At 42.3% G+C, this 15,499-nt stretch overlaps 1 protein-coding gene across 1 annotated transcript in view; it reads left to right on the top strand.

Annotated features, from left to right (window-relative positions):
• Positions 1 to 15,499, top strand: part of CUNH4orf22 (chromosome unknown C4orf22 homolog) — a 627,069-nt gene that overhangs the window by 275,980 nt on the left and 335,590 nt on the right. The window contains exon 3 of the mRNA XM_019516732.1: positions 5,009 to 5,099. Within this exon, the coding sequence (XP_019372277.1) occupies positions 5,009 to 5,099 (91 nt within the window). The remainder of the gene's footprint in view (positions 1 to 5,008; positions 5,100 to 15,499) is intronic.

The raw sequence follows: 15,499 nt of genomic DNA, 5'->3' as shown, positions 1-15,499 counted from the left end.
TGATGGAGAGGAGGTATAGATTGGACATCCGCAAGAACTACTTCACAGTTAGGGCGGCTAGGAGCTGGAACCAACTTCCAAGGGAAGTGGTGCTGGCCCCTACCCTGGGGGTCTTTAAGAAGAGGCTGGATGCCTACCTGGCTGGACTCATTTGAGTCCCGTTTCTCTTTTTGGGGTTTTTTTGTTGTTCTCCCACCCTGGCGGGGGGTCGGGCTAGAAGATCTACTAGGTCCCTTCCGACCCTTAATCTATGAATCTATGAATCTATGAATCTAAGGAGGTGTGGTGGGGTGTCACTACATCACCAACAATGCTGAACACCCTCTTGCTTGGAACACTGGTCGGTGGACAGGACAGGTGTTCCTGAGCAAATGTGGCCAGATCTGACCACATCTGGCTGCAGCTTGCCTGGTAGCCCAAGGAGTCGCACAGCAGCGGTTCTATGTCCTCAGCAAGCTAGGCAACCACCAAGGCCTGAGCGCTACGTGCATGATGATGGGGTATGGTGCCTTTGGATCCCATCATGGAAGCCATGACCTTGGCCCACATTGACAGGGCCTGTGGTAGAGGAGGAAACTGGCTGGTGAATGGTGTTCTGGCACAGGAAAGTGGATCCCCCTCTTCCATGTTCCCTGCCTGTGCCCTTCTACTTCCCTGACTCTGTTCACCAGCACCTCTGTCCAGTTTTCCAGGGTTTTGCTGCTGCATACTCCCCCCTGCACCTTGGGGTCACATATGGCAGCCAGCATGTTGACCATACTGGACCACAAGGGATCAAGCCGTTTCCTGATGCCCTCCTTCAGTCGCTTCACCAGTGCCTGCACATCTGGTGACAGCAGTGTGCCTCAGCCAGGAACATTGATCCCCTGGAACTTCTCCATTTGGTTCTGATGTTCCCTCACTATGTGGATCACCTGGCTAAGGATGGCATCACCAGTGCTGAGGGTCTTGGTGGCCTCAAGGAAGGGCTTGAGGACCACCAAGATCTGGGAGTTCATGTCCCACTCAGCTCTGTTAAGGGAGCCGCTGATCCCAGTCTCCCCAAGTAAGGCCATCTCATGTATGGCCTTCTGTTGCTCCACCAGCCGCTTGAGCATCAGGTATGTGGAGTTCCACTGAGTTTTCCTGCATGATTTTGTGCTGTGGGATGTTCATTTCTGCCTGTTTGTCCCAAAGCATCTTGGCCCCCTTGATGCTCTGGTGGAAGTAGCCTGCCAACTTCCTGCATTTGGAAATGAGCTTGCTGGTTCTGTTGGTGTTGTCACTGGCAGCCCTGTCCCCCTCCAAGGCATCCCTGACAATGAGGTGCATCTTGTGTGCCACACATATGATGCCAACAAAGTTGGCATCATGGACCACCTTAACCATATTGGCCCCATTGTCGATGACCATGAATCCGTGGGTGAGCTCGCCCTGCCCAATGAGCCACCCCTACACCAAGCGATTCATGGACCCCATAATCTCTGTCGCTGTGTGGGACTCATCCATCACCTCGGCTTGAAGGAGACTCCACCAACAGCCTGACTGGTCGCACCAGTGCCCTGTGAGGGAGGGATCTGCATGATCTCCACCCCAGCTGCTCCAGATGTCCGAGGCAGTGTAAGGTCACCTGTGGACCAGCTTTGTGCAGCTCCTCCCTCAAATACTCCTTGCATGCCTCATACAGAGAGGGCACCACTGTCCTGCTAAAGATGGTGCATGCGGGAACTTAGTAGGATGGGGCCATGAGGTCCATAAGACGCCTGAACCCTGGCCGCTCAACTAAGGAGAAGGGCTGGCCATCCAGGGAAGCAAGTCCCCAATGCTCTGGGTGACCTTGTTCGCCTTTGGAACACACCCCGCTTTGTGACCACCTTTCCCCCACTGTTCCAGGGTGGCCTGCCTCTGCTTTGGGCAGACAGTGACTTTTGAGAGAGAGGGGGACTTATTTTTGGGTATACTCCCACTGGTGCCAGGCTTAGAAGGAACAAGGGCAAGAGGGTGGTGCGTGCGGAGATGCATCATCATCCCCGTGGTGCTCATGTGTTTTGTTCCCTTGTCCCAGCTGGTTTTGGCTTGGCAATGCAGGCAGATAGCATTTGTGGGATCATCTGCCAGCTCAAAATGATCCCAGACCACAGTACCCCCTTGCTTCTAGGGTGCAGGTGCATGTACAGATGCTGCCTTTTCCCCCTTCTCAGCAGGCAGAGGCACAGCAACAGGAGGAGTGGACTCAGCTGAGCCACTTGCCTCCATGACCTCTGCCACAGCCTCCTCCAAAGTGCCTTTTGAGGAAGGAGATCTGGCTCTAGGGGAAACTTGAGGGGTGTGGAGCACAAACTCAGCTGATTCCCCCTTCCCTCCCCAGAATTTCCTTCACTATGGCACTCAGATCCAGCTCCAGATTCAGCTCTTCCTCTGGTACTGGAAGGCTCAAGCTGGGAAATGAAATGGGGATGGAGGAGTCTGTCATGATAGTGCTGCTTGTTGCCATGGTGGTGTTGGGGCAGGGGTTATGACTGGTGCTATTGGAGGGGCTGCAGACTCAGGCAGTAGCACTGCTTCCCTCTCCTTACTGCCAGTAGAACCAGAAGCCTCATGCCTGCTAACTGTAGAAAAGAGGCTGCATCTCAGTTTGGGGCAGGGGGCCAGGGGGGACACTGGTGGGACTTACAGCTCTTCCTCTACCCCCTCTTCCGCCCCTCCCTGAAGGTTTGCCAGCTGCTTTTCCAGCACGTTTCATAGTGTGTTTGGTGAGCTGGAAAATCTGTGTGTTCTTCTGTACTGTAATATGTATTTATATAATATATGTAGATGATTGTATGTATGTATTTATGTCATGTATATATGTATTTATGTAATAAATAAAATATATAAATGTATGTATGTGTTCTGTCTATATTGTATATTATAATATGCAATATATGCTGTGCTTCCCTGCACAGTGAATAGAATGCATACTGTGAGAGAAGGCACAGATTTCTTTTCTGGGGGGAAAGAATCAAAATAGACTAACAAAAACAAAAAGAGGATTTATGGGGAGGAATACATTGAAAGGAATGAATATAATAATAAAGGGTATTAGGAAAGGAAAAGGTATTGAATCCCACTTGCCAGGAACAAACTAGCCAGTAGGAAGTGATAACCTTTCTGATGCTGCTGAACTGCTGGAGGACACATCTCAGTAAGCTGACCCCAAGGCACAGAGAAAGCTCAATTAAAACAATGCTTTTATGCTGTTTTTCCATCCCTCCCCAAGAGTACTGGGATTGGAAGGGACCTGAGGGAAGGATCACAGTCACTGACCAGCTACACAATCAATATCAGAGCAGTCCTCCCCCCTTTTTCTCACTCCCTCTCCCTAGTTTCTGTTTAGCTGCAAGCAAGCCCAGCTTCGAAACTTAAAGCATTTCACAACTTTCTAAACATTTTGAGTGCTCTCATTTTGTTTTGAAGCTGTTTCAAAGCCTTTTTTTTTGTTTCAATTTCTCTATTTCAAGCTTGAAATGCATAGAAACAGCTTCAAAACAAAACACCCGTTGAAATTCCACACACCCCTAATATTTATTTCTCAAATTGACTTCGTTAGATTCACTGAGATATTGATTGACTAGGTGGTGACAGTCTCCCTTAAAGATTTCATTTCAAATGCACAAGTTTCTCTGGAGTTTGAATACATTTTTGTTTTCATTTTTGCATTTTGAGCTTTGGAGGGAGTGGTGTTTTCATATGCTATGCTAAAAGCTGAAGATGAAAAAATGGCAGTAGTACTAAGAGTCTGAACAACCTGTGCTAAAGCAGTTCTTCTATCCACATTTTCCACATTATTAGTACTTTTTCATTGAATTCAGTGGACTGCAGATTAGGTCTTATGTGCTTAGTTGCTTGCTGAAGAGCAAAGCATATAATTTCAGTACATTTGAATAGGGTTAGGCTGATCTAAATGCCCAGTCATGCAGATGTGCTTAAATCACCCCCAGAATGGTGCACTAGATGTAAGTTCACCTGAGTAGATGCACCAGCTTAGACTAAAATTTGGTTAACCTGATCTAAGATGGGCTTAACCCAATTTCATGATCACCTGTATGTGTTTAGAGCACAGCCCCAGGGCTGGGAAAGACCAGCCACTCACCTCAGCCCTGGGGCTGTACTGTTCCCACCCCTTCAACTCTGCCTGGTCTATTTTTATTTCCCCAGCCTCCTCCTCCACCCCACAGAGTAATTCCTTTCTCATGGACCCCTGCACACCCCCTGTCCCTCCATCCCAGCTGGCCCTCCCCTCACCCCAGGTTACTTATACTGGTTTCCCCACGCAGCTCCTGGGAGCAGTGAAAGGCTGGACACCACTTCCAGCCTATATTTGGGCAGCTTATGTCACATGAACGCAGACTAGGTGCATCCATAGTCTGACACAAATTAATACATTTATGTGAATATATGATTAGCCATGCCTTGTCTAGGAATAGAATAGTTGGTTTGGTTAGGTGTAAAATAATCATTTAGATTACTTAAAGCAGATGTGCTCAACCCCTGGTCCACAGGCCAAATTTGGCCCACAGCACCATGTCATTCAACCCATGGAAACCCCACGGGCCAAGACCCTGCACACTAGATTGGGGGCTCAGGGTGGCATCGGGCCCAATCCTGGTAGGGGCAGCACAAATCCTGATCCAACCTACAGACTGGACCCACACCACTCATATGGCCTGCAGGGCCAAAACCTTTAGCACCACTGAATTAAAGCATCAACAAATGGAAAGAATTTATAAAGGTTTGGCAATTTCTCTTCAGCACATCTTGGCTAGTGTTTGATTTCCAATAATGATTTGTTTAAATTGCATAGAATACATTATTTTGTAAGGCATATCAAGCATTTATTTGGAATAGTTTAATAAAAAATATCATGCCCTTTAGGACAGGAGTTGCCTCTTTTTTACAATATATGTCTGAGCAATACCTAGCACAATAAGGACAGGATCCTTGATTACTGGTGCAATCATAAGAAATAATTTTATCTGTTCTTTTCTAGAACACTAGCAAGTGCAGGCAAGGAACTGAAGGACAATTTTTTGAAGGCGCTGGCAGAAAGGGAGGAAGCCAATCGTGGTGGGAAAATGTCTGTAAGTACATTTGTGGTGGAAATACTACAGTAGATTTTAGTTTGGAAGAGTGTGTGTTATTTCTTTGGAACACTTTGGATTATTCATTAAAGCGTTTATTTATTTATTATCTAGTGTCATCTATAGTAACTCTGGTAACTCAAGTAATGCACTTACTTGAGTCTATACACATGCTCCAAGGTGGAGGTGGGGTGCTTTAATTAAAGCACCTGCAGTGTCACATGATTCAGCATTCTGTGCTTCAAACGGCGGCAGGGGTACTTTAACTAATGCTCATTCAAAAAGCTTAAATTAAAGCACCCCCATTGCCATTTTGAAATGTGGGGGCACTGAATATACATGACGTGGAGGCTATTGGAGCGTGCTGATTAGCATGCTCCAGCAGACTCGCAGCAGACTTAATTAATTGAGTCTGCTCTGATGCATGCTAATTAACATGCATCGGAGCAGAGGTCCATCACATGTATAGGTGCCCAATAAGTTTGTTGAAGAGATTCTGTGAAGACCAGAAAATGACAAATATGTTAAAGCTCTAATTTTTAAACAAAATTAGTGGAAAATACAAACCAGAAATCTGCAACCAGATAAATTTAACAGTAGTGATGAAAGGTATCTTGGAAACTCTACTAAGGATATGACAAGAGAACACCTGGCAAAAGCCAATATATATTCATTAAAATAGGTAGCAGGGCAAGCTCAGGACACATCATTTTTGATGCTCAGATGGGTTGAGGTCTCCTTGTCTTGGTTTTGAGAAGACTGGTGGTGTGTGTGTATGCATGCATACATGTGCATGCACACACACATGCATGTGTTGGGAAGTAGGGTTTTGGCTACAACAGAAGATTGTAAATAGGAGGTGGCAATATGACTTGATTTCAAGTGAAAACATTAGATGGATATTGTTGAAATCTTGGTGTCAAGAGGGCTGTGATGTTCCTTTAAGAACCAGGGGAAAAATGGGGTCTGCTGGCCCTAGCACCAGGGGGAAGTTAATCGAGCAGTAGGAGGTGAAAATGTTTCAATGATTAAAACATTTTCAAATGGTGGGTTTGTCAAGCCTTTGTGGTACCATCACCAGGATGATTTCAAGAATTGTAAAATCAAGCCTGCCTTTTTTGTCCTGATTTGGTTTCATCTTCTGCTCCTGAGCTCTGTGGACAAGGACAATATGCAGTGCATTTGGGATAGTGGATCAGAAAGAAATAGGCCTTATACTCAAGAAAGCATCACCATTGATTTGTTAGCCCTCTGAGCAGTAAGGTACATATATTTGTTAAATAAAGGCAGATAGACTGCTGTCTAGCCATTAAAGAAATGAGTGTGCCATTAAAACGGAGATGCATGGTCTCAGTTCCAGCTCACCTTGCAATATGAGTCAAAAGGCCTCTGGTTATGCAACAGGATTTTTTAAAACAGTAAATATTATTACAAAGTATTAATTACATGCCTAAATATAATGAATTACATTTAATTTGGGGTTTCAGCTCTAGCTCTGAATCTCCTGGATTTTCCCAGTGACACCTGATTTTACAAGTGACACCTATAACATGCTTATATGTAAATGTACATTAGAAATGTTGATGCAGAACATAAATATGTTGACTAAGCTAATACATTTAGACAAACAATGTTATAGCATTTTTTCTTTTGTATATTGAATTAGCTGCCAGAAAAGGAATTCCCTTTAGATGCAATGTGACACTTGATCTTATACATAACACCTGTATCATTAATTGGGCTCTATGAAGTTGAAAGTGTATTTGTGGATACGCTGAGTCCAAAAGACCATGCAATCTGACTGCTCACCAGGCCAGTCTCTCCATGGAAGAGACTGTCTGTTTGCAAATATAAAACAACCCCTAAATAACGGTTATGTTACAGGATTTCTGGAGCTCCTCATTGAATGAGAAGCTTTTCTGAGTGAGTTCCTCACCTCATCAGCACACCGTGCACTTAGGCCCAAATAGGTATTTGGCACATATGCTGCCAAAATTAGCTATTTAAGTGGTATTCTAGGCTACTGGAATGGATTTTATGTCCTATTCCCCACTCCAGAACTGAATTTGCCTCACTGCACATGCTCAAAAGGGATCCTCTCCAGCTACTTATACCTGTTGTAATCCTATTCTAACCAGGAAGGTGCATAATTTTGTGCAAGTCTCCAAAATTTTACTTGCAGTAAAACCATACCTAGTTAGTTGGACCCTAGCAGTCAATCCACTAGCCTAGAAGTCATGGCATTTGTCTGGGCAGTGGGAGACCTAGGTTTTTGGTACTCCTTAGTCATAAGGCAGGAAGCGGGGGTTGAACCTCTATATCCTAATTCTGAACAAAGCATGCTAACCACAGTCCATGGGCTAGGCAGGGCCAAGAGCATCCTCCATTCCTTCCTATTGTAGCTGGCCCCCTGGACAGCTTAGAGCCGAAAGTACATGGAACCATGTCTTCCTTTGTGGTTTAGTGAGATGTGTACTACCCTGGAAGGGCAAAAACTGTCCTGCTGCTGTTTATCCATTTTATCCAAAGAGTATTAATGTGAAATGCAGGAATACCATTAAGTACAGCAGCCAGAACCCAGAGCTTTCTCCCTTCCCTGCCCTTCTCACTGAACTACCAAGTAAGGCTTCCCCTCTTGGCTGCCCAGTGTTCCCTTTAACTTAACTGTTTTTCTTTAACTTAACACAGAGTTACATGCCTTGTAAAATCTGTGTAAGTGATGTGAAATGCCCTCTGCCTGTCTAAAGGTGGAGCTGGATTCAGAACAGTAAGTTAAGGAAGGACCCTTCCTCACGTAAGGGTTGTGCCTGACCATGGAAGTTAGTACAGTTCTAGTCAGAGACCCAGGAAGCAGTTACTGCACCACTTATTTACAAATCTCCTTTCCATGTATCTTACTTTCACAGGTCCTCTTTCTGTCCAGCAGATCCTTGAGGAAGATGTGTATAAACATGAACTGGTCTTATTAAAAGTAGCTATATCCATTTGCTTAGTCAATAATTCCATTCAAAAACTATATCCAAAAATTAAAAAATTAAAAAATTAAAAAAGAAAGTAAAAAGTCAGGAAAAAGTAGATTTAGAAGGTCAGTGGAGTGGGAGTTAGGTAGCTGTTCATTTCTTTTGGGTTTGAGTCTGAAGATAAAGAATCTCTTATTTTCATGAATAAGAATTCACATAATTTCCAGGTGTAAGATAACGTAATTATCAGACATTCTGAAGACAGATGGTTTTTAATATATTCACACAGGTGTACATTTACAATACCTAGATCTCACCTATGTGCTGTTACAGTCAAAGTGATAAAGTGCTCAACAGATAGGTCACGTGCAGTAAACTTTAAGAAATTGTGCAGTATGTAGGGGACATATTGTCTCTCAGAGTAAGCCCCGTAATTATTGGATATGTATGTTTGGGATATGGTTTAGTTAACTTACCCTCTTCCATTATTACTACAATGATGGGATATATGGATAGAATTGGATTACAGTGATACTGAAACACTTCCCTGGTATAATATTCAACTTTGCAAACTTTAACACAAACGTCACTAAACCTTGCAAAAATATTCAGATACTAGGAGCAAGTAGGTGGAATTTTCTTAGATACAATGAAAACCAGTAAGGATCTTCCAGCTTTACTGAGGAGAAAAACAAAACTAGAATGTGTCCTTTCCATCTTTATGCTCCCAGGAATTGTGATTAAGTGATTATATGAATTTCAGACTTGGCAGAATGGAACTTGTTGACACTTATTTTCTCCACTGAATGCTGACTCTGTAAACAGCTACATAGCCAGGCTATTTTGGCTTTGAAATGTGTATTATTGAAGCTGGTATAAAACCATTGGTTACAGCTTGTTTCTTCAGAGCCATTCAAAGGAACCACTGTAGCTGACTTAGAAAAACCTGTGAATTAGTCAGCTTCTAATATACCCATTTCCTGTGTTGAAAACTATGAAACATAAGATTGCGTTGTATATGACCAACAACATTGTGCTGACATGATCTTTTCCCCCTTTACTATTTTCCAACATCCATAAAGTGTTCCCTCTCCAAAAAAAGAAAGTATTGTTCAAATGTTTATTTCCCCTTTTAATTGAACCCATGTTTGTCCAATTAATCAATCCCTATGGAAATTACATAAGTCATGCAGGTAATCATAATTTAATTTCAAACAAATCACTTCTGTGCTTGAAATATAAAATGCATATCACATTCCATTTTACTAGAAGCAGTACAGTATGAGTGAAGTAAAACTTTGCATTTCGTCAAAGTAGATGTAATCTTTGTCTTCTATCAGTACAAGGAGTAACAACCCTGATTTTCTTCACATTTAAAGAAAAAAAATTTCATCTTTTTTGAGTCTAGTCTTTTGCTATGTGAGTGTTATAGGTCTTGTCATAAGTTACTCCTTTAGTTCAAATCATTATATCATTGGTGAGCTATGGATTTGTGTAAGGGCTTAGATAGGCTTTGATAGCTTTGTAGGGTCTTGTTCAGGCCCCCTAAACTGATGTGAATTTCACTCTCAATGACTACATTTTTGAAGGAATTTGTGTTGGCCTTTTCTTTGACCAAGCAGGCTGTGTGTGTGTATGTGTGCACACACACAAACACGCACATACAGTATATATAAAATACAATCTCTCTCAGAAAGTATGGCATCCTTTCTCTCTTATGGTTGACATACTCTGTCTTGGCTCACATCGGCAACAGGTATAACTGACTGCAAAGAATCAAGAGATCTAGACAAATATAATTCTACTATGGCATTCTTAGCAAACTGACTTATCTACTAGAACTTGTTAAAACTTGTTGCCATGGAAGACTCACAATATAGCAAAGCCACTAGACAGGGAACAGGTCCAGCTGTGGTGAGCCTGTGCATAGAGTTTCAGCACTCTGTTGCAAGGTCCATGCCCATGGTAGACCCAGTTCATTGAAGTGGAGGAAGAGAATGGGCCAGGGAATGTGGCCATTAGATCATGAATCCATTGGTCACCCAGAATGACTATTGAGGGACCTGCTGTTTATTCATGCTTTGTTCTTTCCAGTGTTTAGCAAACATTGCCTACAAAAATAAGATTATGATGCAAGCAAGGGATGTGACATAAAAATGATATGTAGTGCTCTTAAATTGTTATATAATCTACTCCAGAGAGACATTCTACATCTAGAAATGAACTGAATTAATTACATGGTGAGATACTTAGATATATACTGTAGTAATATTAGTATTTCAGTATTTAAAAATTGGTTATAACATGATAATTTTTTTTGAAAATCTTATGGAAAGGAAACCTAAATTTATGCAAACATGTGCATTGTAGATTATTACATGGGATCAATTTGCCAGTATTTAACTGACTTGGTATGCACATATGAGACTATGTTATGAAAATGTATTGGTCAGTTCACATCTGGTGAAAGCTGTATCATTGAGACCATTCATGTGACTGTGACACATTATTTGAATATCTTTGGAAGGTCTAGATTCATGTAGAAGTTGAGTTGGGGCTGGTTATTTTTATATCATTAATGTTATAAAATCATTAATTATTATAAATATCGGTGTGCTCTATTCAGCTTCCATTGAAGCTGGCGTGCTTCTTTTCATTGGCTTCAGTAGGAATTATCTGATCTGTATAAAGGCAACTGAAAATCTTGGTGGGAAATGATTCCATATGTATGGAGGTAGTCTATGGAAGACTCCTTTAAAAAGTCTAAAAAGGTTTATATGGACTTTATTTTCAATAGGTTTCTTAAATACATCAGAAGTGGTATTAAATATGTTTTATTTACAAATATCATATAGTCCAGGGTAGAATTCATGGAAAGGAAATACATGGATAATATTATAAATGTGACCACAGATCCGAAATATGTATATTACTATTTGGTTTACAATATTTGTAAAATAACATTCAGGCATATTTAAAGGCTAGCACCTCAACTGAGAAAATTTTGCTCCAGCAGATCAGCTTCAAGAAATAATATTCTCCAAAGACTGAAAACTCCCTAAAGTGAGTGACAGTTTGTAGAACTGTAAAATCTTATCACTGAAAACAGAAATGAAGGCGATACTCTATAAATAATCCAAACAAAAATGAGGCTTGCCTCCTCGTTCTTCAAAGCATCTGTCAGTTACAAGTTGTAAAGATTTATGTCATTTCAGAAGACTGATCCTGAACAGCAGAAAACTGAGATAAATACATTTTAATAATTTATATTTGATAAATGATAAATTTTTTTGACTTTCATTTCAAAATAATATCAGGAAACATAAAATACAGTTCATTGCAGAAGAATTTAATGTAAACATTCATATCCTTCTTACCCTTGCGAGGTAGAACTTTTCCAATGAATGCTGCTAGAATCTTTGCTTCGAGGTGGCTAGTACCCTAGAATTTTCTCACTTACTCGTCAAAGTGTATCAGAACATTAATGAAAGTTCAAGCAGTATGTTATTGATTCAGGAGTATGTGAATTGCAGGGCTTAGCAACAGGGGAGGCACAATTCCAGTGTTGATAGTCAACACAGGAGCTACCTCAGGCTTAACAGAAAACAGGGCTTTCAACTGAACTACTGAATCGTCTTTTCAAAATGAGCATGCCAAGATAGCAACTCGTTGCTGTTTTGATGGAATTTTCTGCCTCTCACAGCCCAAGGCCTCTGAGATGCAAGTTTATTTCATAGATTTCATAGATTTCATAGACATTAGGGCTGGAAGGGACCTCGGAAGATCGAGTCCAGCCCCCTGCCCAAAGGGCAGGAAGTCAGCTGGGGTCATAGGATCACAGCAAGATAAGCATCCAGTTTGCTCTTGAAGGTGTTCAGAGTAGGTGCTTGAACCACCTCCGATGGCAGACTGTTCCAGGCCTTGGGGGCTCGGACAGTAAAGAAATTCTTCCTTATGTCCAGCCTGAAACGGTTTCGCAGTAGCTTATGACTGTTCGACCTCGTCATCCCTTGGGGTGCTCTGGTGAACAAACGTTCCCCCAGATCCTGGTGGTCACCCCTGATAAACTTATAGGTGGCCATCAGATCACCCCTGAGCCTGCGCTTTTCTATGACCCCCAAGTCTCTTTCTTCCATAGTGCTAGCCAGCGTAGCACTGCCGAGCCTATAAGGATGCTGCAGGTTTTTCTTCCCAAGGTGGAGAACCTTGCATTTTTCAGTGTTAAACACCATCAGGTTCTCAGGTTTACCCACTTTCAGAAAAACTGTTTTGTAGACATGTACTATCCTTGCAAACTGAGGTTCTTTTCTTCAATAGCTTTTAGTTTTGTATCAGTCACCAAAAAGGATATCAGTGTAAAACTGGGAAAGATCACTTGTGAATCCCTTAATAAAACTTACACATTGGGCAAGATTTTTTAATTATATATATTGAGGTATCATAGATACAGCTTGCAGGCCAGAACCTGAGTGTAGAGCTATATCATCTGCTCACAAGGCTGGGATTTTGGTCCTGGGAGGAGTGGCAGCTCTGGGGACCACAGTAATTAACACTGATTCCAGCCCTATGATCTAGCTAACATAGCCCACGCACTGGCCCCATGTCACTCAACTGATCTGCTGGGCCAGATGGGTTGGGCACCACTGACATACATACAGTACAAGCTTTGTTATCTGGCATTTTGCTAACTGGAATACTCTATTAACCAGAATTTCCAATATCCCCCAATACAAATCCTCAATTTAGCAACCAGAATCTTTGCCAAGTCTATCCGGCATGTGCATCAAGCCCTTCTAGCTAATATCTGCATAAGTGGAGGGAGAAAAATTTGGGGGAGCGGCGGTGCGGGGCTGAGTGTGTGTACCCACCCCCGGCGAGAAAATCTGCGAAGGAAGGGTTGCGGGGAGGGGCAGGGCAGGCTGCCACTGTGGGCTGGGGCTGGGGCTGGGGCCAGGCCAGCACCAGGCTCTTCCCAGCAGGGGTGGCCATGTTGCACTCCTGTCTCAGATAAATGGAATTTTTAGATAACCAGCACCTCTTTTACCCTACTCATGTCAAATAACAAAGCTTTTATTGTATATAGTTTTATTATATCTATATATCTATATCCATCTATACACACACATTATATACACGAAATAGTTATATGTTTGAAATTATATGGTGTTTTTATGCACAATAATTTCACTATACTACACTACCTTTCCTTACTGGAAGCTCCTCAGATGTTTCAACACTAGTTTTACCAACCTGCAAATTTAGAGTGAATACTTGACCCTATTAAAACCAGTTTCAACATTGAATTCAGTGTAGCCAGACTTTTACCCTATCTGTATGTGGTTGCACTGGTCATTAACAATACCTTCCATAACTTTATTGCAGCTTTTGGGAGGGGGAGGAAATACAGTAATTGTCTGATTAGTTTAAAAAAAAATAAAAAGAAAAAAGTAATTGGCTCTGTGCCACCATAACTTAATTTCTACTACTGTGGACATGTTGAAAGTGATGGCTAAAGATCTGGGAGCATATCCTTTCTGATATAAAGCTGTAAATTTAGAATAACAGCTTCTATTGTGAATTGAGACACCAAGTAACTGGAAACTAATATTGACCCTTTTTATAATTAATGATGTTTTAAGTTGCGAGCTCCAGATTTTCAAAGGTATTTTAAAGCACAGAGATAAAAATGGTCTAAGTAGGTTTCACAAAAGCACCACAGCAACTTAGGCATCCGACTCTTATTGTAAGTCAGTGGGAGTTAGACACTGAGCCCACTTAGGTGCTTACCAAGTTTTAGAGAAACACATATCTGTAGCTTTAAGTGCAGAAATACTTTTGTAAAACTGCACCCATGCACACTGGTAGTGCTCAACAAATAACCCATTAATGCATAGTTTAATTGAAAAAAAAAACTTTTCTGAACAATATTGTATGCATTTTAAAAGTCTTTAACTTCTTGTATTTAAATACTCTTCATAGACAATTACAAGGCAAGGATTTTTGTGGGTGATGTATTGTACTAGACCAACTGTATTGTTGAGAGAGATATAGAAAGGCTTTCTGGTCCCCTTCCTCAGAACTCTCATTCCAGTTATATAACTGTAGTTCTTTCAGTAATGTTTAAACTGCCTTTCCTACAGTTTGTTTTCACAAGACTCTCAGCTGAAACCTAAGGAAGGGTACAGGGTTGCCTGAGAGCTTGTCTGTGTCCTTTTCAGTGATACCACTGGTCCAATATTACTCACAAAAAACCTTGCCTTGTTGCCCTAAGAACCAGGGAGTATCTGGTTCTCCTCCCAAATGGAGAGAGACCAAACAGCAGAGTTAATATTGCCTTAAAGTATGCTTCAGTTTTCTCCAAACACGAACCTATTTATCTCCTCCAAGCAAGGACCTATTTATTAGGGCTGTGTGAAATGGCTGTGTTTTGTTACAGTTCGAATTCAGAGGGACAGTGATTCATTTTGGTATTTTGGATTGCTGTCCCATTCTGTTTCGGCTGAGACTGTTTCGAAACTTGCAGAATTTCGATGCTGTTTTGGTGTTTTGGCCATTGGCTAATGAGGAATCACAAAACTTCCTATAACTTCCTATAACTTTGTCATTTCTTGCCTGATTCATATGGAACTTGCAGTGATTCTAGCCCCTTGTGAGGCCATGAATCCTGCCAAGTGGCAAGGAGATAGGTTTAGGGGGTTTTGGGAAACTGTACCTTAAACTGTTCAAAGCAAAACTCATGTCACTTGTGTGTGTGTATAAGCCGGATGAAAATTGTAGGGATGGTAGCCCCTTCCGAGGTCATGAAGCCTGCCAGGTTTCAAGGAGATAGGTGCAGGGGTTTCTGGGAAACTACACCTCAAACTGTTCAAAGCAAAACTCATGACGTGTGACTTTGTGTGTGTGTTAAGGCACTATGGGATGAAAATTGCAGGGATGGTAGCCCCTGTTCTCCTCCTCACAACTCCACTGCAACCACTAACCCTCAGGCCTCTCAAAGGTCTTACATGTCTGGGCTTTCTCCAGCCAGCATTGTGTGGTGGCTGGAGGTTATCAGGTGCCTCCTACCCGCCTTTCACCAGGGAGGTTAATGGTCGTGGCATTTCCTGGGGCTGCCATGGCACTGGAAGTCCCACCCAGGCTTCCCTACCCTGGTAAGATGAAGTTTTAGGTCATGCCTAGGATGATGTGGGTCCTCCTCCTCCTTCACATATAGCCCCAACCCTTATACCTCCAAGTTCTTCCTGGCACGGGAGCTCAGCAGGAAGATGTTGTTATTCTCCTGCTGGCTGGTGAGAAACTAAACTGCTGCCTCCAGCTTTGAGAGTGGGGCATTAAATGGCTGCCCTCAGTAGAACCTGTCCTGCCACATACGTAGCTGCTCATGCGGGCATGAGGCCTGCAAGGTTTCAGGCAGAGTGGTGCAGGGGTTTCTGTGAAACT

Source organism: Gavialis gangeticus, unplaced genomic scaffold (genome assembly GCF_001723915.1).
Source record: "Gavialis gangeticus isolate Ggan-Ray unplaced genomic scaffold, GavGan_comp1, whole genome shotgun sequence".
In the NCBI taxonomy this organism is placed as follows: Eukaryota; Metazoa; Chordata; order Crocodylia; family Gavialidae; genus Gavialis; species Gavialis gangeticus.
Note: the sequence above shows the minus strand (reverse complement) of the source record. Positions and strands in the feature narration are given on the sequence as shown.